Source organism: Mustela putorius, unplaced genomic scaffold, assembly GCF_011764305.1.
Source record: "Mustela putorius furo isolate JIRA1106 unplaced genomic scaffold, ASM1176430v1.1 tig00000228_pilon_pilon_pilon, whole genome shotgun sequence".
NCBI lineage: Eukaryota > Metazoa > Chordata > Mammalia > Carnivora > Mustelidae > Mustela > Mustela putorius.
In genome coordinates, this window is record NW_025421322.1 from 2,937,828 (window position 1) to 2,961,376 (window position 23,549).

Consider the following 23,549-nt stretch of genomic DNA (forward strand, 5'->3'; position numbering starts at 1 on the left):
TTATAACCACACGGGTTCCTTAGGATGATTTGTCACTGCATGTTTATTTGGGAAACATACTAAATATTTAATTCTCTTGAAATTGAGGAAGATGACAGAAATGTCAAGAAAGAAAGAAGGTCATTGACGTAAGTTACTGGGTTTTTAGAGACAATAGGCCAGAGGGTTTCTTCCCCCTTGCTGTGATCAGTAAGTGAATGCATATGATAGTGTCAGGAACCCTTGAGAATGCTGGTTGGGCTTGTGAAGCCCCCGCCCCCAGGTGCCTCCCTTCTGCTGTTTAACGCTTGTGTTGTAGACCTGCCAAGTGCAGAGGTCTCAGCTGGACTCAAAGAGAAGCTACTGCTCATGCTAAAATCATGGATACCTGTAGTCTTCTCACAGAACACATAATTTATGAGTATGTGCAAACATTTGTTTTCGTTTGTACTGAAGTTCTCAGAAAGTCCAAGGCTCTTGTTTTCTCAGTAAAGGAATGACAAGATTGAGTAAACTGAAGGTTTGAGTAAAATGAACATATTATGTGCATTGTTCAAGAAATACTCCCTTCCTGTCTCTCTTTTTGTCATTGCTGATACCCGGTTTCGGATTATTGCTGTACAGAAACATTTCATAAAGTACCATTTTACACATTTTCATCTTCACATCATCACAGAATATTTAAATATGAGAAATAACCACCATTAAGGATGAGTGCAGCCTGAGACAGCATTCTGAGTATACAACGGAATATTTTACCTCAGTCTTCCAAGAAATGTCAAAGAACTGTCGACAGGCATTCCTTTTGTCTTTTAACATCTTTGATATAGAACAACTTTGTTGTGATATAATTGATAAATCATAAAGTTCACCCATTTAAAGGGTACAATTCAGTGGCTTTTAGTACAGTCACGGAGTTGTGTGAACCCAGCTCTGTGGTAAACAGGGTAACTTGAGGGCATTTTCATGACCTGCTATTATCCCTCATCTTCATCACCCCCAGATCCCCAATACCTGACAACTACTAATCAACTTTATCTCTCTACAGATTTGTCTGTTGGGGACATTTCATATAGATTTCTATAATATGTGGTCCTCTAGGACTGACTTGCTTTGACTTAGCATATTTTCAGGGTTCGTCCATGTTGTATATGTATCAGGATTCCTTTCCTTTATACGGCTGAATGATACCCACCCCATGAATATACCACATTCTGTCTAACTGATCATCGGTTGATGGACGTTGCAGTCACTTCCCCACTCTGGCTCTTAGGAATACCGCTGCTTGAGCATTCGTGTACAAGAGTGCGTGTGGGCACGCGTTCCTTTCTCACGGGCATACACGGAGGAGTGGAACTGCAGGGTCGTATGGTCACTCTTTAACCCTTTGAGGAGCCACCAAACTGTTCTCCAAAGCATCTGCATCATTTCACATTGCCACCCACAGCGAACGAGGGTTCCGGTTTCTCCACATCTTTACATTTTTTGATAAAAAAGTGTAAAGTGGGAAAGGGATTTTGACGTCCTCTAATTCTAATCCACTCCTAGGTGCTCCGAGTGGAAGGGCAAGAGGCTCATAGTCTGCATGTCTCCCATGAACTTGTACTTTTATCCTTGGCTTTATTCTGGGCATTGATTTTAATGGTCTTCTCCGGATACTTTAGTATGAAGATGGAGATGATTTAGTGACCTCTGTTGACCAGAAAGCAAATTTATATGCTGTGAATGGTTTTTAAAAATTAACTTGAATGTGATTAGTTTAATCATATATAATCATGTAGAAGAAAAATTCTGAAGACGGAGATTAAAAATGTGATGAGAGGAGCACCTGGGTGGCTCAGTGGGTTAAAGCCTCTGCCTTCGGCTCAGGTCATGATCTCAAGGTCCTGGGGTCAAGCCCCGCATTGGGCTCTCTGCTCAGCGGGGAGCCTGCTTCCCTCTCTCTCTCTGCCTGCCTCTCTGCCTACTTGTGGTCTCTCTGTCTGTCAAATAAATAAATAAATCTTTTAAAAAAAAGTGATGAAAAATGGGTTAACACATGGATTGATCTGTGACATTGGGGAAAGCAAGTGTTTGTGGCAACTGTGCCTTCCAGCTACATACTCTCCTGCTCTCCCGTGTCCCCACCACCACCGCCTACCATCTTGGGAGAGGGCGGTTGTGATAGGATAAGCTGCCAGAAAGTTCTATACCGAACATTTGTAATTGTAAAGAGTTCTTGATTTAGTAGAGTTACTATGTGCACTTACAAGTAGTAAATAAAAGTTCTGTAATACAGCTTTCTGTGTGGGGGGACTGAAAATTGTCTGAAGTTTGGAAATCAGAGACCTAATAATCACTACTCATTTACAGGGTTACCTGATTAGCTGTGTCTGGAACTGCTACCGGTATATCAATGGCAGGAACTCCTCTGATGTCCTGGTTTATGTTACCAGCAATGACACTACGGTAGGTGTGAAGTCATTCAACCTGGAGATGTTCACACGTCTACTGTAGACAGCTTCTAGATGTTTCTAGGGTGTTTGCTCTATTTTTACATTGTTGAAACAAACTTATGAGCTGCTTAGTCAAAAGATTGATAGTAGAGTGAAATGTGTTTTATTTTCCTTAGAGGATATTAAAATGTAGATAGTTCATGTATTTTATTTAAATAAGTTCTGGCTTATTCTTTAAAAAAATATTACCAAACTCAAATTACTAAGCCAGGGTATAAAACTCTAGATACCAGTTCGGCTTAGTATGACTGCTGTCTGACTTGACATGTGAATTGGAACCCAGAAATTTGGTTGTAGAGCTAGAGAAATGAGAATAGCAGAGGTTGCTACATTTTTAAGTCTTGTTCTGTTCTTCGTTGTTCATACTTAAAGTTTTTAAACCTATTTAATATGATTATGGAAAACATGTCTTTACTGGAAGAGTCCTCAAAGTCATTCGTCCTTTATATAGATTATCTTAAACTGCCTGGCTCATAAGAAAAGTATAAGTCCTCTAGGTATTAACCTCTCCATGTCCCATCATCTTTGTGTTCAGCACGGTGCCTGACAACAGTGCTTGGAACAAGTAGGTGCTCAAGGAGTGGTTAATGCAAAAATGACATATGTGGGATGGCGCTCGTACTGGACAGGATTGGAGGGATCTAGAACGGACGGCACGCATGGAAGGGTAAATACCAAGGGCGTATTAAGTCTAAACCAGAACAGAGTTTGACATATTTGTTCTGTTTCTTAAATTGTGGTGGGTCACTCTGTGACCTCACTGAAGTCAGGACAGGTCCTGACTTGATTTCTCTGTATATAAAATGGGAATAAAACAGTTTCATTCCTTATATTACATATATGTGTACCAGCTGATACACTGAGAACAGTGTGGAATTTCTGAGAGAAAGCATGCTGCACGTGAATAGTTCTTCTTCGTGTTCACCCAACACGTCCTGTGTTTGAGCAATGGTTTAAGAAGAGGCTCTGCCACCACCAGGTGCACACAGCCCAGCGTGTCAGACGCTGAGGGGGCTCTTGGGGTTGGGGGGGGTCAGTTCTGCAGAATCCTGTGTCCTGATCACAGTAAACACATGTTTTCCTTCAACCCTTTAAATAATTCCTCTTGGTCAGTAAGTCTCTTTAAAGAAATAGCTGTTTGTAATGATCACAATTTTGGTAAAATTACTGGCTTAAGGAACTTTTTCCTTCATTCCGAGTTTCTGGATATTTAGTTAGCTGTAAGTTTTTTTCCTGCCTTTCTTCCTAAACAAGAAATCCCAGGGTACATTTATTGTCCTGCTGATGTAATGAGAAATCTAAACCAAGTTTGAGGTTTTTGAGTCTGAGGAACCAAGAGAGTTGCTAAACAGTAAAGATGCATCAGAATGTCACCTGAATGTTGCAGTTGTGAGCCTTGAGAAGTGTTGCCGGGACGATAATGCCTGTGCCTCACACGTTAGTGTTAGTGCGCTGTTGGGCGTGGTTTGCTCACGGCTTTCTGAAGGGTGGTGTGTATTTTTAATGGAAGCCAGGTGGAATGGCTGAAAAGGTATGCATTGTATAGATAGACCTCCAGATCCAAGGATACTCTGACATTTGTAGGAATTGGGGTGCTGAGAGAATTTAAGAACCATGAGTAAATCCTTAAAGTGCACCCAACTTGGCTTTTTAGAGGAAGCTTTCTATTTTCTCCCATTGAAAGATTCAGAATTAAACATGGAATAACAGGGAGGTTTTATTCAAACTAACATAGATTCAAAATAGTTACACTTTCAACTGGACTTCCCTAGCTCCACTAATAATAGACTTTTTTCTTCAGAAAAGCTTCCAGGTTGCAGGTGATTTGGAGTCACTAGGATTTGGGACCATAGACTCAAGCCAACTGTGATGGTTTCCTGGTTTGTTGACAGGAGGGGCTGGGGAATTGTTCAGCAGTGGTTACTGGTCATTATCTTCTTGGTCATCATGCTCTACCAACTTGACATTTTTAAGACAGGAAACTGTGTTGCTGATAATGTTTCTACTTTCTCAAAGTTCCCAGTGAACCTTTCTTTTTCTCTGTGTATGTGTGTGTGTGTTTCTTATAGAAGCATATTCCTGGGGAAGAAAGATTTATTATTTCTCATAAGTAGGTTGTAATCTACTCCAAAATGTAGGCTAAATATACCACCCGAATCTCAGCTCTTCTGACAGTATTTTGAAAGCTTTTTTTAAAAAAGATGATGTTGTGCTTTTTTTTTTTAAGAAGTCCTTATTATACCTAACATAATAACTCCTTAATAGCATAAGAGATCTATTAAGTGCTCAGATTTCCAGCTGTCTCATACATGTTTTTCTAGTGGTTTATTTTAAATAGGAGCTATGGGTCAATCTGTATTAATAAAGATTCTAATTTTTTGTTATGGAAACTAGTTCGTCCTACAGACTAGATTTGTCTGACTGCCTGTAATGTAGTCCTCTGTATTCCCAGTAGATCAGCGCTCGGATCTAGAGGCTTCCCACAGTCATATCCACCGCCCCCCCCCTTTTTTGCTGCAATATTACTTTATAATTGGTCATTGGTTCTTCAAGCAAGAGGCAGATAATGTCTGGCTGATTCTGTCTTTGGGGATGCCAGCAGCCATGAATATCTAACACCTGGACTCAGTGACTCATTAGGGTTTGCAATATAATTACATGCCATCACTCCTTGTTCATTCATTAGCTGGAATACTTCTGTAAAGGGCAATTTTCCCTCATACATGATTTGCTTACACAGTGGTACTTGTGACCTGGGTGAATATACTTGGTTTTGTTATTTATCAGTTGTCCCAGTGGCAAGTTGGTCTGTCATTCTCTAATGGTGACCAGTGAAGGTTTTTCTGTTTGCTTGTTTGTTTTTATGTAACACATGAAGTCATGAAAAGAGGCCTATGAGGAGAAGAGCTGGGGGTGTCCAATTGAAAAGTAAACTATCTTGATATATTTTACCAGTAAGCCTAAAGAAAACCATAACCTATTATTCCGTACCCTTTGAGACTTTCAAAGGGAAAAAAATAAAAGCTTTCTCTAAAAAGCTTGTACATTTTAGTTAAAATCCTTATTGATGCTCAAATTGTACTATCTTTGGGCAGTGGGCGCCTCTTCAGGTCGGCCCCCTGGGGTCTTTTGACAGAACCATGGCTTCTTGGCTGTCTAGTTGACAGGATCTTTGATGCTCCTCTTGTCCATTTATAATCCCAGACCCGGAATCAGCCATTTCTTCAAGGAGCACTGCTTCTTTTAGGTGGAGACCATATCTAGATTTCCAGGGTTGGAGAACATAATTCTTTTTAAGCAGGGCTCCCCATGTTTGAAGACTGTTTAGACTCGAATGAAAGGAGTTAATGCTTGCATTCCAACTTAAAAACTCTAAATATACCAAAGCCACACTCTGAGACCCCAAGTGGGGGTTGGAATGATCTAGTTCTGTCATTTTCGCTGGTCTTCATCGCTGTATTAAGATCCTTGTAGCATGTAATAATGTATGCTGCTCTTTTGTCCCTGTCTTATTGGGAATCCACACTGACATAATAACATGTTGCTTTCACTTCCTATCAGATTCTAAGCCAGATGGCTTTTCTCCCAGGCTGAATAGTCTCAGGGTGACCTCTGTGGATGCATCCTCTGGGGGCTCTTGTTGGTAGAAAATAAATGTTCTTTTTTTTTTTCTCCTCTAAAAACGAACACATATTATTAGCCGGATATGTAGTTTCTCAAACACTACTGAGATGGAGGATGGATGAGTTACCAGATACTGGAATCATTCCCTGGGTTAATCTAACCTCCAGTTTCCCAACCAAACCATAGCAAAACCTTGGAAAGCAATGCTTAAGACATAGGGGGCACACAAACTCTATTAGTTCATAATGCTCTATGATCTTTGGTTTTTTTTTTCCATGGTGCCCATAGGTCAAACGAAATACCTAACTGTCCATTGCATTTTAAGTAGTCAGGTCCAAACAACTTAAGAGTGGAAGTGAGTGTGATACCTGCCACTTCTTGCTGTGTTTTCCTTGGAATTTAAAAAAAATCCCACAGTGCCCCCTTGAGTCGCTGCATTCCGTTACAGGGTACCCTAAGCACCCTCCTTTTTGGACACCGTGGTAGAAATCACGCTCTGAATATATGTTATGTAATACCACATTCTCTCCCCGCCTCAACCAAAATTTGGCCCTAAAAGGAAAAATGTGTTAAATACCAAACATGTAGATTATAGAAACAGATTTTCTTCACATTAAAATTTATGCAAATCGAGATTTTAAAAACTCTTTTAATCTGTCTTGCTAATACTAGTGAAGATTGGAATCATAGTAATACCCGGTATTTAGTTAAATCCCAGAGTAGGGAACATGATTCCTTTGGAGTCCGAGCACTCCAAAAGCAGCGAGATTACTATTTAGCCAAAATGGCATCTCATTGACTTGAGTAATGTAGGAAAATTCCTATTTAGGGATAAATAGGAAAATTTTAAACTTCGTAGAGCCTGTTGTGCCATGCCATTTTGTGGGTGCTAATCCAGATTAACATTACATACGGGTTTATTGTGTTGGTTTCAGAAAGTATTTTGCTGTGTGGCACCTTGCTTTGAGTTTGAGTGGTTGAAGAACACAGTTAAGAAAATGGCAGTGGGGGTACCTGGGTGGCTTAGTCCGTTAAATGTCTGCCTTCAGCTCAGGTCATGATCCCAGGCCCTGGGATCTTGCCCCTGAGTCGACATCAGGGCTCCCTGCTCAGTGGGGAGCCTGCTTCTCTCTCTCTCTCTCCCTCTGCCCCCCCCCACCTATGCTCTTGTCTTTCTGATAAATAAATAAAATGTTAGAAAGAAAGAAAGAAAAAGGGTGGGGGGAAGTCAATGACCCTGTGGAAGCCAGATTATCTCCCTGGCAGCCGGAGATTAACAAAAGGCTGACCTTGGGCTGTCAGAAAAGCCACAACACAAATTCCTGTTTGGCTGAGGTGGTTGGGGGTTGGGTGGGATTTAATAGTGATCCTAACAACTTTCAGAATTTGTGCATAAAAAATCTGCTGCTTTTTCCCCTCCTCCTCTTGTTTTTAAAAATCAGGCAGTTCTGCCTAGGTTGGCTATGGTTAGAAACAGGTTCCTGACGATGGAACACGAGTCCCTTTATTCTCCCCCTCCTCCTCTCCGCTGTAGAGAGAGGTAAAGGGAAGGGAATAAACTAATTGCCAACAGGAGAGATTTTTAGTTAGACTTCAGAAGAAGGTCCTTCATGCTGGAGAAGCTAGATTGATGGCAAGATGAATCTCTGATTCCTGTCTTGCAGAGTCTTTTTTTTTTTTTTTCTTTTTTTCAGATTCTTGAGGAATCTTGAGGATTCTTGAGGAAAGGTCATCACTTTCAGAAACAGTTTAAGAGAGGGCTTCCCCCAGAAGACGAGTTACTAGTCTGGCTCTCAAGCTCTCTTCAAGTCCTGGCCATTTCGGATTCATTAAACACACTTCACCAGCAACACATAACCTTTCATCAGACCTCTGCCTGTAGCAACCAGAGGGTCCAGAAGCAGTGGTGGGTTGCAGAGAGCAAGGTTGTTTAAGAAGAGGACTTTCTGTAGAGTTTGAAAGAGTAGCCTGTGGGTTAGACTCAGAAACTTCTGGCATACCACATACTGGAATCCAAAAAGGGGGTCTTACTTGTAACATTTCAGTGGTAGGTCTCCTTTTGCCTTGCAGCTTAATAGTTTGTATGATCTCTCCTCCTTAAGCTTCCCCCACCCAGCCTTTAATTTTAAAAGGCCAAGAGAGCTGAGAAGTTGATAGACCTTTGGCAAAATCTCAGAGAAGCAGAGAGAGCAATTAGACGATTTCCAGAGTTAAGGTTCCTGTGAGGATGGAGATGCTCAGGGTCTGATCAGGGCAACAGTTGAGATACTGTGAGGAAGAGGGGAAGGATTTGAGAGAGCTGGAGGAGGTAGAAATGAAAGTTGATCATTGAGGGGCTGTGGAGTGAGATGATTCTCAGGGGTATCTCTTGTGTATGACTGTACCTGAAACATAAAAACCCCTTACTCTGAGGCTAGGACAAGACCTTGGAAGTTACCTGCCCAGCCACCTTCCGGTGTGCTGTCTCCACAGCTGTTGCCGCAGATGCCATCTACCTGAGGGCTGAATAATTCCAGTGATGCTCTGCTTTTTGCATCTCTTAACACCTCCCTGGTCCATGGCTTTGGGAACACAGCTTTTCCCCATACACTTGAGTAGCGGTTGCCATCTGCCAGGATCTAAGCTGGGTGCTTCATGTAAATGAGCTCATTTTGTCTCCCAAGATCCCTTGAAGAAGGTTCTTCTAATCCCTATATACAGGAGAGTGACCCCCGGTTACTTCACAAGATGACAGGGCTCACGAGAGGCAGGAGGGACAGTGTGCCCTGAGCAGCCTGGCTTCTGTCTGTTCTTATGCAACCCCTTCCCCCTAGACTGTCGTCTGCTGAGGTGGCAGCCAGGACCAGGGCTTCTCAGCACTGGTGCCTGGCACGGGCATCCCTGGAGCGAGGAGTGAAGCAGCCACACAGCTCATTCTCAAGGAGAGTCGCAAACTTGAGAAGCAGTGGGACTTTTTAATTTCGCTCACTTACTTCTGCTTTTTCTTAGCACAGTGGAAGGGATGGGAGGGTGAATGAGGAGAATCGGAAGAAAAGCACAGGTTTAAAGGAACCTTTATAACAGTGAGGCAGCCGCCTCCTTCAGAGTTGTGCTGCTGAACAGTCCACTTCTGGTGACGCAGCCCCCAGCATCCTGATTCCTGCTGTGTGCACACAGCTTGCAGGGGTGTCCACCTGCCGGTCCGAGCGGGAAAGCGTGGTGCACGAAATTTCCTCCTGAAAGCTCTTCACCTGCTTTCACGTAGTTTCCACGGTTTTAGCTGACATTATATGACATTAACTCTGCTCATACTGCTTCCCTCCATTAGTAAAATACAGCACTTTAAAAAACATCCCGGTCTGCTAGAAATTATCTGTGACCCATACCGCTTTTTAGTCCTTTAATCCAGCAAGCATCTGGAGTGGTCAGTCAACACATAGATATTTGAAACCTAAAAGTTCTGGAAGAACACTTCAGACAAACCCAGTTTTCCTTGTGACCTTGGACAAGAGGATATTAATTAATTGTAACCCTTCTATAATATAGCAAGCAAAAGTAACTTACAGTAGTTTTATGGTGAATTGAGGATATAGTTAACCTCTGTTTTCATTGTATTTTACTTTAAAACACGTACAGAAGTTGACTGACGTATCACTCATGTCCGCGGTAGAGTTCATACTGATTTTTACTCTAACAAAGGAGACATTGGATTTTATTTTTTAACTTAAGAAAATTTTCTGGGTATATATCTTAATGAAGCAATAAGAAAAATGTATAAGGATGTTCGTGCAGCATCATTTTTAACAGCAAAAGTAAGTATCAAAGTGCATTGTCTAATAACTGGGGAGTGGTTTGGTAAAACAAGGGTCCATCCCCTTGACAGAATGTCTTTATTGTCATAGAAATTATTATGAACTACAGACGTAGTAATGGAAGAAAGGCTTGTGATGTTTTAAAAAGCGGAATACGGAAGTTTGTATTGCAATTAACAGCTAGGAAAAAACCAAGCTCGTAGGCACAAATTAGATTGTAATAGAAAATTAAACATTGATTCATTGGATGCTGGAAATCAAAGCAGGAGACATTTCTCCCTTTCCACTGATGTGAGGGAGGGAGGGGGGTGTGTAGGGAAGGGGGAACTGGGTAAAATGGGAAAGAAGCTGAGATGTGAGACAGTGAGCAGTTCTACAGCTGCCTTGGCAGCCTCTGGAAGGAATGGTGTAGAATTGTTAAGGAGATGGCGCGGTAGGTGGCGTCGCACGTTCATGCTGGGAGATCAGGCTGGGGGACCGCTGGGGAAGCAGCCGGCGTGTTTTCCAGAAGGTTCCCGTGGTGATGCATGCCAGCCATTTCTTCCATCTCCTCTGTAGTTAAATTAAGTATCTTTATTTTAGAAAAAAGTATAGGCTTTTAAAGATGTATTTATTTAGATACAGTTTTTTAAGCATTAGATACTTAAGTGCTCAGAAGGTTCTTAACGTTCAGTCTCAGCTGCTGTATTATTTTGGTATTTCCAGACCAAATACCTCGCTAGTGAGTTTTTGACCCAATTTGAACTATTTGAAGTATGAGTTCTATATTATGAGTATAATCTATAAAAGAACTTGAATTCTCTGCTGAGAATTAAGAGAAATAATGACTTCCTCCTATAATACCAAACAAGTACAATTTATAGTAGTTTTGCAGTGAATTGAGGATAAAATCCTCTGTCTTGGCTTTTGGAAATGATTCCGTTGGCTGGCAGGGCTCGGCAGGGGGATTTCTCACTAGAACCTCCTAAAATCTGCTTACCTCATCTCCTGGTGGGTTGGATTCACTGGATACAAGATGCCGCCAGTTGTAAATTGCACCATTATTTTAGATGCTGTCGATTACAAGGCAAAGCCTAAATTTAGATGTTAAAGTGTACAGAAACATGTACCTTAGAATTTTAAAAATGCAGTTATGTGTATGTCTTTACTTATTTATATTATTGGTGAGGATATTTTACTTATTTATATTATTGGTGAGGATATTTTTCAAAGTTTGAAAATAGTTAAATCTAGATTCCTTAAAGATAACCCAGACTTTCTGTTTGTGATAACCCCGTGCCAAGTGCCCAAATGGTTATTTCAGTTAATTGTGAAGACTTGTGAGTCCACTATCTCCCCTTTGCTGTTAGGCGTGCATAAAGGCAGCTCCTCTAAACAGGCAGGTGTGGTGTGACCAATTTAAGACAAGCATTAATTTAACGGCTGCCTGTTTTAAACAAGATACATTGTGGACTGTTACGGGGTTTAACAAATGGCGAAGAAGAGAAAATTTTGACTTCCTGTGAGTAATAGAAATGGACCTTTGGAAGAGTTCCCTAAGTGCCTCTAAATGCTGAGGTGGTTGTAAGGCTGTGTAATTTCACATCTGACAGTAGCCTGTTTCCAAGGGCCAGATTCAGGGTAGTGCTTTCCCTTAGAACATGCAAAAGCGAACTTTCTCTATAAAGAGCCAGAGAGTCAATATTTTAGGTTTTGTGGGCCATATGGTGTCTGTCGTAACAACTCAGCCCTGCTGGTGTAGTGTGAGACCAGCTGTAGGTAATCCATACGTGAGTAAGTGTGGCTGTGTGCCCATCGAACTGCATTTATGGATGCTGAAATTTGAATTTTATGTAATTTTCACATATCACAAAGCGTTTTTTTTTTTTTTTTTTTTTTCCTTTAAACCATTAAATGTTAAGAACTGTTCTTAGGTCGCAGGCCACACGAAAAACAGGTGCCAGGCCAGAGTTGGCCCACAGAGTTCAGAGACCTCTGCCTTAGTGGGAATTTCAGCCAAGTTTTCTAGGCATTTGTAGGACAACTATTTGAACCATCCCGAGGAATTTAATGGTCCTGGCTTTTGGCCTTGAAAGACCTCCGAGTTGAATTTTCCCCTCCTGCAAGTGAGTTGGCATAGAGCAGCCCCTAATCCTTTGGCTCTTGCAAAGGATATCTCTTTCCTGAGAAAGTTACAGTTCTCCCATATTTCTGATTTTTGTCTATGGATTTGAATCAGGCTTATATTTAACAAACTATAGTAGAAAATGAATATAAGAATAATTTGCTTGTAAAACGGTCACTAAAATTTTGTAAGAGAGTAGTTAAAGCTGTTACATGCATTGTCATTCACTTTTTTGCAAAGATTTGTTCCATAAATGGTGGTTTTAGTTTATTGTTAAAAAGAATAGTACATACTTCCTTTCTTCTCTCTCTCTCTCTCCTTCCCCTTCTGTTCTTTCTTGTTATATCCATCTCTGTGTCTAGCTATCCATTCATGTATGGAATGAAAACTATATCCCAGTTAATTTCCATTTTGGCTACTTCTGGGTCATTTTAACACTTGGAGTGTGTCCAGTAGCACAGGCCATCTCATCGTTCCATAAATGCGTGGAATAGAGTTGAGCCTCCATCCATGCCTGTACTACTATCCACTAAGCACGTTGCTTAGACGGTTATGGCCCCTGTTTATAGATGGAAAAGTAAGGGTTTAAGAAGTTAAGTGGCGGGCCCGAGGCGTTGGAGCTGGGATGGGTAGACCCAGATGGTCTCCACAGCCAGGCTCTCAGCCACTACCCCTGTGGGCGCCAGGCTTCTTGATACGGTGGCAAAGAGGAAGAAAAGAGAGTGTGTGGGGGACTGTCTTATGACTGGACACCGGCTGAGACGGTCCTCCCTTCCCCATGGAAGAGAACTTCTGTTCATCAGCTTCCTCCACTAGCAGATAACCTGTCCACTGGTTCAGGCCTCGTCCGTTTCGGTTAGTGTGGTGTCCTCAGTGCCCACACACAATGGGACCCACGCTCATTGACGAAATGAACCAAAGTATTTAACAAATCGTCTGTCTCGCTCTCTTCTTGATCGCTGTCGGAGGAAATGGCTTAGGTTATGTGAACTAGATCAGCTCTGAGCCCGTACCCCCAACCACCCAGCCAGCAGTCATCCCGAGAGAGCACTCTGCGGGGCTCACTCCATTTCTTCCTCGTCACCGTGGCCAGTGAGCTGGGAGTCCTCTCTCAACTTGTTAACGTTTAGTCTCTTAGGTCTTTTCGGCTCTGTTTTCTCTTCCATTTTTTTTTTCCTCTCCGTTGCTACCAGATCGATCTAAATCATAAACCTGATTTGTCAACCCCTTATTTAAAAGTCTTTGGGGGTTCTGCCATTTCTTAACTGTAGCATTTCTTAGTGGTGATGTCCCCCACTTTGCTATGTAGATGGCCTTTGTGACTCGTGAGGTAATACTTAAAATAAGTTTACCAGTGGTTTTATGTTGTTTTTTTTTGTTTTGTTTTTTGCCTTTTTGGTATATAGGAACAGATCTAGGATTACCCCTAATATCCGTCTCAGCTGCTTGCATTAAAAATTTTTCTTAAAACGAGAGGAGGGAGCAGAATTGTAACTTTGTCCTGCCAACTCTCTTTTACTTGTGAGGCAACTTCGAGGGACTGTTCATGGATATGTTGTGGCTGTGCTTTCATGAATACCGGACCCCTTGTTTCCCACCCCGTAGCTCCCCAAAGAAGACAGCACAAGAGAAGTCTCCATTCCCAGTGGTATTTTCTGTAGTTTTTCATATTTTGTGGGTAGAAAAGGGCAGTTGGTTTTGTAAACAGAATCTGTGTATGACCACAGAGGAGAGTTCTCTCACATGAGAATGTTACCAAAGTTCCCAAAGGTCCCCCACAGTCCCCCAAAATGGTGAGGACCACTGGCTTCTGTGAAAGAAGGGGCCACTTTTCTGTCCCTGCTTACAAGACCAGCTGGAATCATACCCATTGTTCCAGGCTCATCTCTGTAATGCCACTAAGGTTCTTAGCTCTCCAGACAGCAGACTGCCTACACCTTGACCTGGGTGCCTTGGTCTTTCATGACGCACAGTTTGCATGTGCCTTCCCCACCCCCCCTGGCTTGAGTGCGCTGCTACGCTGACACAGGGCACCCTACTCCATGTTAGGTGTGTTAACTCCCTTAGATCCTTAAACGCCGCTTGGAAGGAAGCCTGTGATGGTCTTCATTTTACAGATACGCAAACTGCAATTCAGGCAGATTCAGTAACGGAGGACCATAAATCACAGAAGACCTTTGAACTGAGGTCTTGTGTTTGACTGTCCACCACCATATTACCTTTAGAATTTGATCATGGCCACACATCTGCTGAGTGATAGAACTCAGATTTGAACACCCTTGTGACCACGAACCAGTTCTGAGAAAGGGATATGGAAATATAAGACTCTCACCTTCTAGAAACTTTTTGAAGAGGAGAAAGGTAAATGTATATTAGACGGTTAATAGTATAGAATTGTCAATAATTTAGTTGATAAATTACATAAGTGCTTCAGGAAAGTGATTTTATGTCTTGAGTTCAGAGGGCTATGTTATAATGACTGCCATTTCCAGTGTGATTCTTGGGACTTTTTTTTTTTTTTTTAAAGATTTTATTTATTTGACAGAGGTCACAAGTAGGTAGAGAGGCAGGCAGAGAGAGACGAGGGAAGCAGGCTCCCCGCTGAGCAGAGAGCCCGATGCAGGGCACGATCCCAGGACCCTGAGATCATGACCCGAGTCGAAGGCAGAGGCTTTAAACCATTGAGCCACCCAGGACTTCTTAGAACTTGAACTTCTTCAATCTACAAGGAATCTGGAAATCTGTCATCATAGTGTTTTTGTTCCAAGAATTTACTGTCCTGTAATTGTGTGGCATGAAGATGGGGAGAAGAGTGTTGTCGAGGCTGGACTGTTTCAGATCTCCGTCTTAGAAGTGAACCTAACTTGGGCCGTGGGTTGTTTGGGTTTATATGGAGCAACGTGAGAAAGAAAAGCATTCCAGGAGAGAAAAATCAGGAGCCGGAGTGGGATTGGTAATGAGGTGCTATGCCTGGGAGTTCTGGGAGTAGATCTGGTCGGGTAGAGGCAGATACTGGGCTGAGCAGTTGGGTAGGACGGACGAGGGTATGAGCAGCACAGAGGGTGTGGTAGTAAGTGAGGGAATTGCTCATTTTCCCATCGCACACGTGTATCCGTGGGGCTACTTATGGGCACCATAGTTCTCTAGTTCCCACCGGTGCACAGGGTGTGCTGCATTGTGCTTTAATATGGAGTTGGGAGCTCAGAGGACCGGAGAAGACTCTCAGGCAGGGGTGCGGCGGGTCCTGATCACTGTCTCCAGGCAAGCACGTTTCACCCGAGATACTAACTTCAGCCCACACCACATTCCCCTGTTGCTTTGTTTGTGTCTATATTGCACGGGGTCCAGACCCTGCCACCCTTCTCTTGCCTTTGAGAGTCACAAACCTGGCAAGTTGGCTCATCTACAGGCCCCTGCAGAAGCTCCTGTCATGCCCATGGCTCGCCTGCCAGCCAGCGAGGCAAAAGGAGCGATGTGGCTCTCAGCCTGCCCCCTATCTTCAGGTTGAAAGTTGCCCCTGGATGACGGACGTCCTCTTCCCTTTAACACTGCCACGAGTACTCTTTCAGTTTTTTAAGTTAGTAGTCGTCATCTGTGTTGTCAATGTGGTATTTCATGTGCATAGCTAGAGCTCATGACTGAATCAGAAAGACTGATTTCTCCCTAATTGCCCTGCCTGTCTCTTACCTCTCACCCCAGCAGTGAGCATCGCTCACTTCCTTTTCCTGTTTCTTCTAGTGTTTGCCTCTATTTTATCTTATTATTTTATTTTATTTGTTTTTAAAATTTTATTTATTTGACAGAGAAACAGTGAGAGGGGGAATACAAGCAGGGCGAGTGGGAGAGGGAGATGCAGGCTCCCTGCCAAGCAGGAAGCCCAATGAGGGGGTCAGTCCCAGGACCCTGGGATTGCGACCTGAGCTGAATGAAGGCAGACACGTAAACGGCTGAGCCACCCAGGCGCCCCTTGCCTCTCTATTTAAAAAAATAATGTCTACATTGCTATTCGATGATCTGTTCAAGATCTCTTTTGACTGCTTATTGTTGAACAGGATTTTACTCTCCTCCTCATGTTCTCCGCTTCCCTTGTCCTTCTCCTATCATACCAGATTCTCCGGTGCTGTCTTCAGTGTTTACCTTTGACAAGGCACATATGTATGGTTCGGTGCAGAGCTCTGGGATAGACATTCTCTTACATGGTGTTGGATTTTCCCCAGCAAACATTTGCCTTGTTTTTTTAGCTGCCAAGTTTTTTACCTGTTAACTTAAGTCCCCATCCTGTCTCTGTTGCTATGAGATCTGCCAACTATCTACTAACACTGACTCTCTCAGATCTGTCAGTTCTCCTTTCCTAGGGCTTCTCCTTCCCTAACCCAGGGTAGACGAGATGGCACACAGCTGTCATCCGGGTCACTGGTTTCATTTTAACGTACCACTTGTTAGGGTGCAGGCCAGCAAGCTGACTTCAGGTGCCATTTCCCACGTGCCTCTTCTGACCCCCGGTTTTGGACCTCCGAATCTCCAGGGATGGTTCTTTGAGAATCTGATCAAAGCTCTGAACACTCTTCCCGGGAAATAATTGCACAAACACAAAATTTGGCCTGTTGTCTTGTGAATGTCTGAAGACATTTGTGTAACTTACATGGAACAATTTGGATGATGTCATCTTAGCAACTATAGAGTTCCAAATAAGCCTTCGCCTTCATTGTGCCTAAGCTCTAATAGCATAAGTCCAACTTTAACCATAGTATCCAAAAATCTCCTATTTTTACCAATAAATAGTTCTTTTCTCTTGAGCATTTTTATCATTTCTTAGTATTTGATGGAATGAATTTGTTTTCCAAGCTTTAATCACTGGTGGATGTATGGCCAGCTGGAATCGCTTCTCTGTTACATTTTGCAACCTTTGATATTAATTTCTTTCTCCCTCCAACTGTTCTATATATCGATGTAGCTAGGAAAATGAAGTTCGCTCTGGTAACACTCTGAGTATTTGTTGAGTTGAATTGAAATGACTGAGGAGTTGCCTTTCCCACAAGCACACTGTAACCGAGCAAGAGAACTCCCAGTTAAAGAGACACTCCAGACAGAGTCTAATCTTCCTAATGAACCGCTGCCTTCTGGGGTCATTGGCAAGAGGGATTTTTCCATCTGCAAGGAATAAAGTTACACTTTCACACAGTCACTCCATGGTTGAGCTCCTATTAAGACAGACTGCAAGGGATGGTACTTAGAATAGAATTTCATTGTATTGAATATTGCTTCAAGTAAAGTGGTCTGTGGCTGAGATTTGTAATGTGTCTTTGTTTGCCGACTCACTGAGTAGCTGCCACGTACCAGACAGTGACTTCCTTTTGCAGTAGGCTGTGACCTATATTCTTAGTCCTGAGAGATTACTTTTTAGCCATTCATTATGAATGACTAAATTTCGAAATGTGGAAGGTGGAGTTTAAATGCCAACTTCTAAAAATGTCAGAATAATCGGATTTCAACCAGTTTTGTTGTATGGCATCTTAACTAGCATGTTCTGTCTTAATTGACCCTAGTGCAGTTTTCTCGGATTTCCAAGTACTTCATTGATCTTAGTAGAAAAGGACAAGAGGAAGTGTTCCCAGTCAGTATCGACAGCCTATAATAGAGGAAGTATGGTGGCCCTGATGGCACCAACCCCTTCCTTGAAATTGTCAATAATATTAACATCATTTATATTTTAAAAAGATGACGTCGTTTCAGAATGTAAAACTTATACTCCATTTGGACAACTGTCAGTGAAAAGAGCATGAGGTACTGTGTGAAGACCGTTCTTCGGGCTGCATTTAGTATGTGGTGGTGAGGAAGCGGAGACAGGTGAGGCGAGGCGGTCACAAGCCCTGGTGAAAGGACAGACTCTTCTGTCTGTACGATGCCATACACCAGGCATCTTGACTTTGGGTAAAGAGTCTGAGGCTGTAGGATATTTGAGACAGAAGCCAATATTGGGATATTAAAATTACGACATAAAGTGAAACTTTAAAACAAGTTTGAAGGGGCGCCTGTAGGGGTGCCTGGGTGGCTCAGTTGGTTAAGCATCTGCCCTCAGCTCTGGTGACGATCCCAGGGTCCTGGGATGGAGCCTGCCCAGCGGGGAGCCTGCCTGTCCCTCTCCCTCTAGGCCCACCCCCGCTTGTGCCCGCCCCCGCTTTGCATGTTACCTCCCTCTCTCTCCAATACTTTTATAAATAATTAAAACAAGTTTGAAGATAAATTGCAAGAAGCAGTGACAAACTACCTAACTCAATGTGAACCCATTTTGACAAAAGGCAAAGCCTGGGTGGCTCAGTTGGTGAAGTGACTGCCTTCAGCTTGGGTCATGATCCTGGAGCCCTGGGATTGAGTCCCTGCTCAGTGGGGAGCCTGCTTCTCCCTCTGACCCTACCCCCTTCTTGTGCTCTCTCTCCCTCTTTCTCTCTCTCAAATAAATAAAATCTTAAAAAAAAGGCAAAGTTACAGTACTTCTTTTTCTTTTAAAAAAAAAAGTCGTGTTTAATCTTTTGTGTACATTTTGCAGAATCTTGAGTGTTGCATTTTGCTGGGGAAAGAGAATAAATTGGATGCAGCGGCTGATTTCACTCCCTTTTAAGTAGCTCCGCTGTGTTGGAGGGTAATCTCTCCAAGGGTAATCATAGATATGAATCAGGTAATTGTTTAATGAGGCTGAGGAGCATAGTGCTGGAGCTCAGTCATGCAAAATTTAGTATTTCTAGTTTCGCTCACAGCTGTGCTGCTGGCTGTAAGTTACCGTATCTAACGCGCGCGCGCGCATACACACACACACACACACACACACACAAACATACACAAACGCCAGTGTGCAGACTCCGGGAAGGAAGCTGTGGCTTTGTTGTAGAGAATGCTGCTGCCACACACTGGGTGAAGGGCCTTTGGGTGGAAGATGGGGCTCTGTTCATGCTCTGACCCCCGCCCCCTCTCACTGGGGTCCCAGCAGGCGCTCTGCCTTCAGACTGCCTAGCCTTGGCTGTGTGCTCACCTGTCTACCTGCAGCGCCGCCTCGCCTTTCTTGGCCTTATCCCTCTTCTCCAGACGCCTAAAGTGTTCCCTATGTGTTCTTTGATGTCTTGTTCACACCCATGCATTGATCATGCCCGATTTTACGGCTTCGCCTCTGGTCCTCTGTTAATCATTCTTTCTGCAGTCTACTCTGTTCCAATGACTGGGTGGTTTCTGTCTCCTAATTGGACCCTTACCGGTGCCAGCGTCCTCTGCCTGCAATGCCAGGCTGCACTTGGCAGTCGTGTGCACGTACAGTGTCCCATGGCCAGCCCAGGCGATGCTTCACTCATTCATTCCACCAGCATCGGAGTTCTGTGCCCAGTACGCACTGGGCCGGACTCTGGCATTAAGAAAGACTGGGCTTCAGCTCTGCAGGGTCTCCGAGACTGGGAGAAGAGGAGAAGTCGTCAAGTGGGTTAAAGTAGAGAGGTAGGAGTGGGTGTGTGTCTGTGCCTGGTATTGCTGGGAATAGCGGATGACAAAAACTTAGAACAAAAAACTTCAAACGTGAGTGTGTACCTCTGGAAGCTAAAAGGATAAATAAATGAAAACGCAAACATTGATAAATGTTTACCGTTTTCAGTGTAAGTGATCTCCATAATTTTGTTCTTTTCCATTTGTGAATGTTCTTTGTCTTCGCACAAAGCACTTGAGGTGGGTAAGATTTTCATTTATCTCATCTCTGAATGCCTGAGGGCAGGGACTGTCCTTTCTCTTAATTACCTTGTACCCACAGTGCCTGCTGTCTAGTAGGTGCCTAGTAAATGGTAGTTGACTATACTACTAGGCTGATGATACTGAGTTCAAATGCCCCAGTTGGTTTTTTACTACAGAATTAGTCGGTGTTTCCTTACGTTGCCAGTTCATGAACCATTCCAGGCACTTGTTTTTGTACTTGAGATGTGAACAGGAAGGTTGTCAGTCAGCACAAGTGCTGTTCCTCTTGAGCCATTTACGGATGGTATCGCCCATCTCAGGTGTGCATCGAGCAGTGTTAACTACTCTGTAGACCTCCAAATCTTTGGCATCCCTGTATTACAGGTGTAGAAATGGAGGGGAAGTTAATTACTCGAGGCTCTGCTGAGAAAAGGTGGCCGATCTCCCCATGAGTGGTTCCCATGGTCAGTCAGGTGCCCACCCTCTTCGTGTGCACACGTAGGCATCTCCCAGAAGCCTTTCTCCTTTCAAAAGACAGTTGCTTCCTTTCTAGTCCTAGAGACACAGCCCTTTGGCCTGTGTCTTTAGTACCTTTACCCACAGGTACTTTGACATCCAGGCTCATGTGAGCAGGGTTAGAAAACCTAGAAGGGGCCAGAAGTCTCTTTCCACTTTCTCCTTTAAAAAGTCGTCTTGGGGGATGCCTGGGTGGCTCAGTTGGTTAAGCGGCTGCCTTAGGCTCAGGTCATGATCCCAGCGTCCTGGCATCGAGTCCCACATCGGGCTCCTTGCTCGGCGGGGAGCCTGCTTCTCCCTCTGCCTGTGCGCTCGCTCTCTCTCTCTCTCTCTCTCTGGCAAATAAATAAAATCTTATGTAGCCATTCATCAATTGATAGATGTTTAATTTTTTTATTTTTTATATATATTTTTAAGATTTTTATTTATTTATTTATTTGACACAGAGAGAGAGAGATCACAAGTAGGCAGAGAGAGAAGGAAGCAGGCTCCCCGCTGAGCAGAGAGCCCGATGCGGGACTCGATCCCAGGACCCCGAGATCATGACCTGAGCCGAAGGCAGCGGCTCAACCCACTGAGCCACCCAGGCGCCCCGATGGATGTTTAAAAAAAAAAAAAAAAAAAAAGTCGTCGTCGTCTCGGGGCACCTGGCCGGCTCAGTCGGCTAAATGTCTGCCTTCAGCTTAGGTCGTGATCCCTGGGTTCTGGGATCGAATCCAGCATCGGACTGCCTGCTTCACACTCAACTCCTCCCTGCTCGTTTTCTGTCTCTTTCTTGCAAATAAATAAAATCTTAAAAAAAAAAAAAATGAACAAAAACGTCTCCTGGAAGTGTGGCCACTTGCTGGCGAGTTGAAATTTGGCACAGGTGATGACCAGCATTCCGTTCCGTGAGAGTCCCGTTGCGTGAGAGTCCCGTTGCCGTGAGAGCTCAGGGGAACGGGGGTGCACGTGTGCGCGCTAACCCGGGTGTCTGCTGTGTGTCTTCTCAGGTGCTGTTACCGCCGTGCGATGACCCCGCTGTGAATGGGGCTGCCAAGGAGCCGCCGCCCCCTTACGTGTCTGCCTGAGCCCACGAGCGCGGCGGGACTGAGCACAGCGACTTCAGTTCCGGACGTCGGAGCAATAGTCCTTTTTTTCTCTTCTGGGATGAGCTCTCTGAGCTTCGTTGTTGCTGAAATGCTCCAGTTTTAAAATGTAGACGTTAAGTGAAACCCTCTTTAGTTTTAAGCATACACTGTGGCTAGAGCACGTTGATGGACTCAGTGTAGAGTCCTCTGGAGGGCGGCGCGCTGGGCTTCCGGCGTCCTCCCCGGGGTTCCCTTCCCAGTAGTCGGGATGAGCCCCCCGCGTCAGAGGCCGGGAGTTCATCATCACACCTTCCCTTTGTGTTCCTTCTGTTTCGAGAGTGTAAAATAAAATGAGAATTAGATGATGCTTTTCTTAAGCCAGTGTTGGAGCAAACCCTTCACACCTTACAGAGCACGCGTGTCCATTGTGTGATTATTGCTCTAATGACGGAGTAGGTGTCCCTGTCTATATAAATAAAACGAGAATTTCCTGAAGATTCTTTAGGACTTAAATTCAGTGGCAGTTTTGTATTTGCTGTTCAAGGATTCTGTCTGCGGGCGAAATTGAGACCTTTCAACAATTCCAGGCAGTGACTCACAGCCGCTCTCTGACGGCTGGTCTTAAACACCCACGGCTGGGGTCACGGATAGGCGGTCTCACCTGTGTCACGGGAGAGGAGCTGATGCGTTTAGTACCACTTGGTGCTCCCTTTCTAGTTTATCATGCCCACCCTAGTCACTAAGAATTTATTTGCCTAAGAGTATGAAAAAAGATTTCCTTCTAATCTCCTTGCAAGGTATAGCATGCTATTTTGAAATTCCGAGTATGCCCAGTCATCTGTTCAAATGTAAAACGGTCTTCAGAGAAATGAGTAGAGGGGTGCTTTTCTTGTGGAATGTTCTTATCGCAACTACCGAATTTCAAGGTCATGTGTGCAAAAGTCACAGCTCTCCTGGTTTTCATTGTTTTATTCATTGTTGAGTGTGCTGTAAATGAAGGCTTTGCAATTAAAGTGAGATTTGCCCACATCTGAGAAAGTAACCTTTTGATTTTGTGGTGATCGTGCTTAGGGACCTTTCCCACTCACATGTGGCCATGCAGACACAGTTTGGCCCAAGGAAGCACCTTTACAACTTGTTTCTCTCTCTCTTTCTCTCTCTCTCTCTCTCTCACACACACACACACACACACACACACACACATTTGTGTGTGTGTGTAATTTTTTACCCCCTGTTTCATTGCTGATAAAACCAGAGCATCTCAGGCCAAGAGAAATGGAGCCCAACAGACCTGAGCTGCTCACACTTCCAAACCCCACCCCTGCCAGGCTTGGTGTGCTCAGCTGTTTTGCATACGGTTGCTTTATGTCCATGGTGTACTTTTTTTTTTAATAAACATCTAATGTATTTTTATCCCCAGGGGTACGGGTCTGTGCATGGTGTACTTTTAATAAGCAGTTCAGACTTGACTCCATTCCAAGGGAGATCAAATAGAGGAGTGGGGGGGGGGACTTTTGAACCCCTGAGACTCAGCCTCAGTGATTTCTTTTGGTGTATCTCATTAGTATTCTTTATAAACTCAGCCTAAGAAATTCTCTTCCTGGAAGCTTTGTGCCCATAAGAGTCGCAGTAAGTCGCAGTAAGTTAATCATTTTAAGAGCTGTTGGGAATGGAAAAGGCCTCTCGGACTGTTTCCCTGATCTCTGGAAGGCTCATAGGACATCACAGTTGCTTGCATGGACCTCCCTGTGATTTTCCAGCCGTCTGCCTGCTAATTTCTGTGTTCCAGAAAATGGCACATGGTTAAGTAGAAGTGTTGATTTTGAGTCTGGGGGCCGTCCTCTGAGGGAATATTGTTCGTGTTATGCTCAGAGCACACCACAAGACACCAGGATATCCTGTCACTCTCAGATGTCCCATCTGGAACTGGTGAAGCAGCCTTTCCTGACGCACAGCATAACCCAGGCTGTGCGGGAAGGCCGCATCTGTAGTTCCTCTGAGTGATGACCTGTCCTCTCAGCTCCCCTGTGAGGTGGTGGTGTTTGGAGCCCATTCCATGACTCAGCAGTTTACTCTGTCTTTATCTCATTGCCAGTCCAGTTAAATACTTCTCTTAAAATTATTTTACTATTTTAAAAAAGATTTTATTTCTATTTTTTGACAGCACAAGTAGGCAAAGCGGCAGGCAGAGGGAGAGGGAGAAGCGGGCTCCCCGAGGGGGGGGGCCTGATGGGGGGCTCAATCCCAGAACTCTGGGATGGTG

The 23,549-nt window shown here is 43.9% G+C and overlaps 1 protein-coding gene across 1 annotated transcript in view; it reads left to right on the forward strand.

Annotated features, from left to right (window-relative positions):
* The window catches only part of LAPTM4B (lysosomal protein transmembrane 4 beta), a 74,830-nt gene extending 52,515 nt beyond the window's left edge, over window positions 1–22,315 (forward strand). Inside the window, exons 6-7 of the mRNA XM_045077969.1 lie at window positions 2,332–2,427; window positions 21,209–22,315. Coding sequence (XP_044933904.1) covers window positions 2,332–2,427; window positions 21,209–21,286 — 174 coding nt within the window. The 3' untranslated portion in view covers window positions 21,287–22,315. The remainder of the gene's footprint in view (window positions 1–2,331; window positions 2,428–21,208) is intronic.
* The last annotated feature ends 1,234 nt before the right edge of the window (window positions 22,316–23,549 follow it).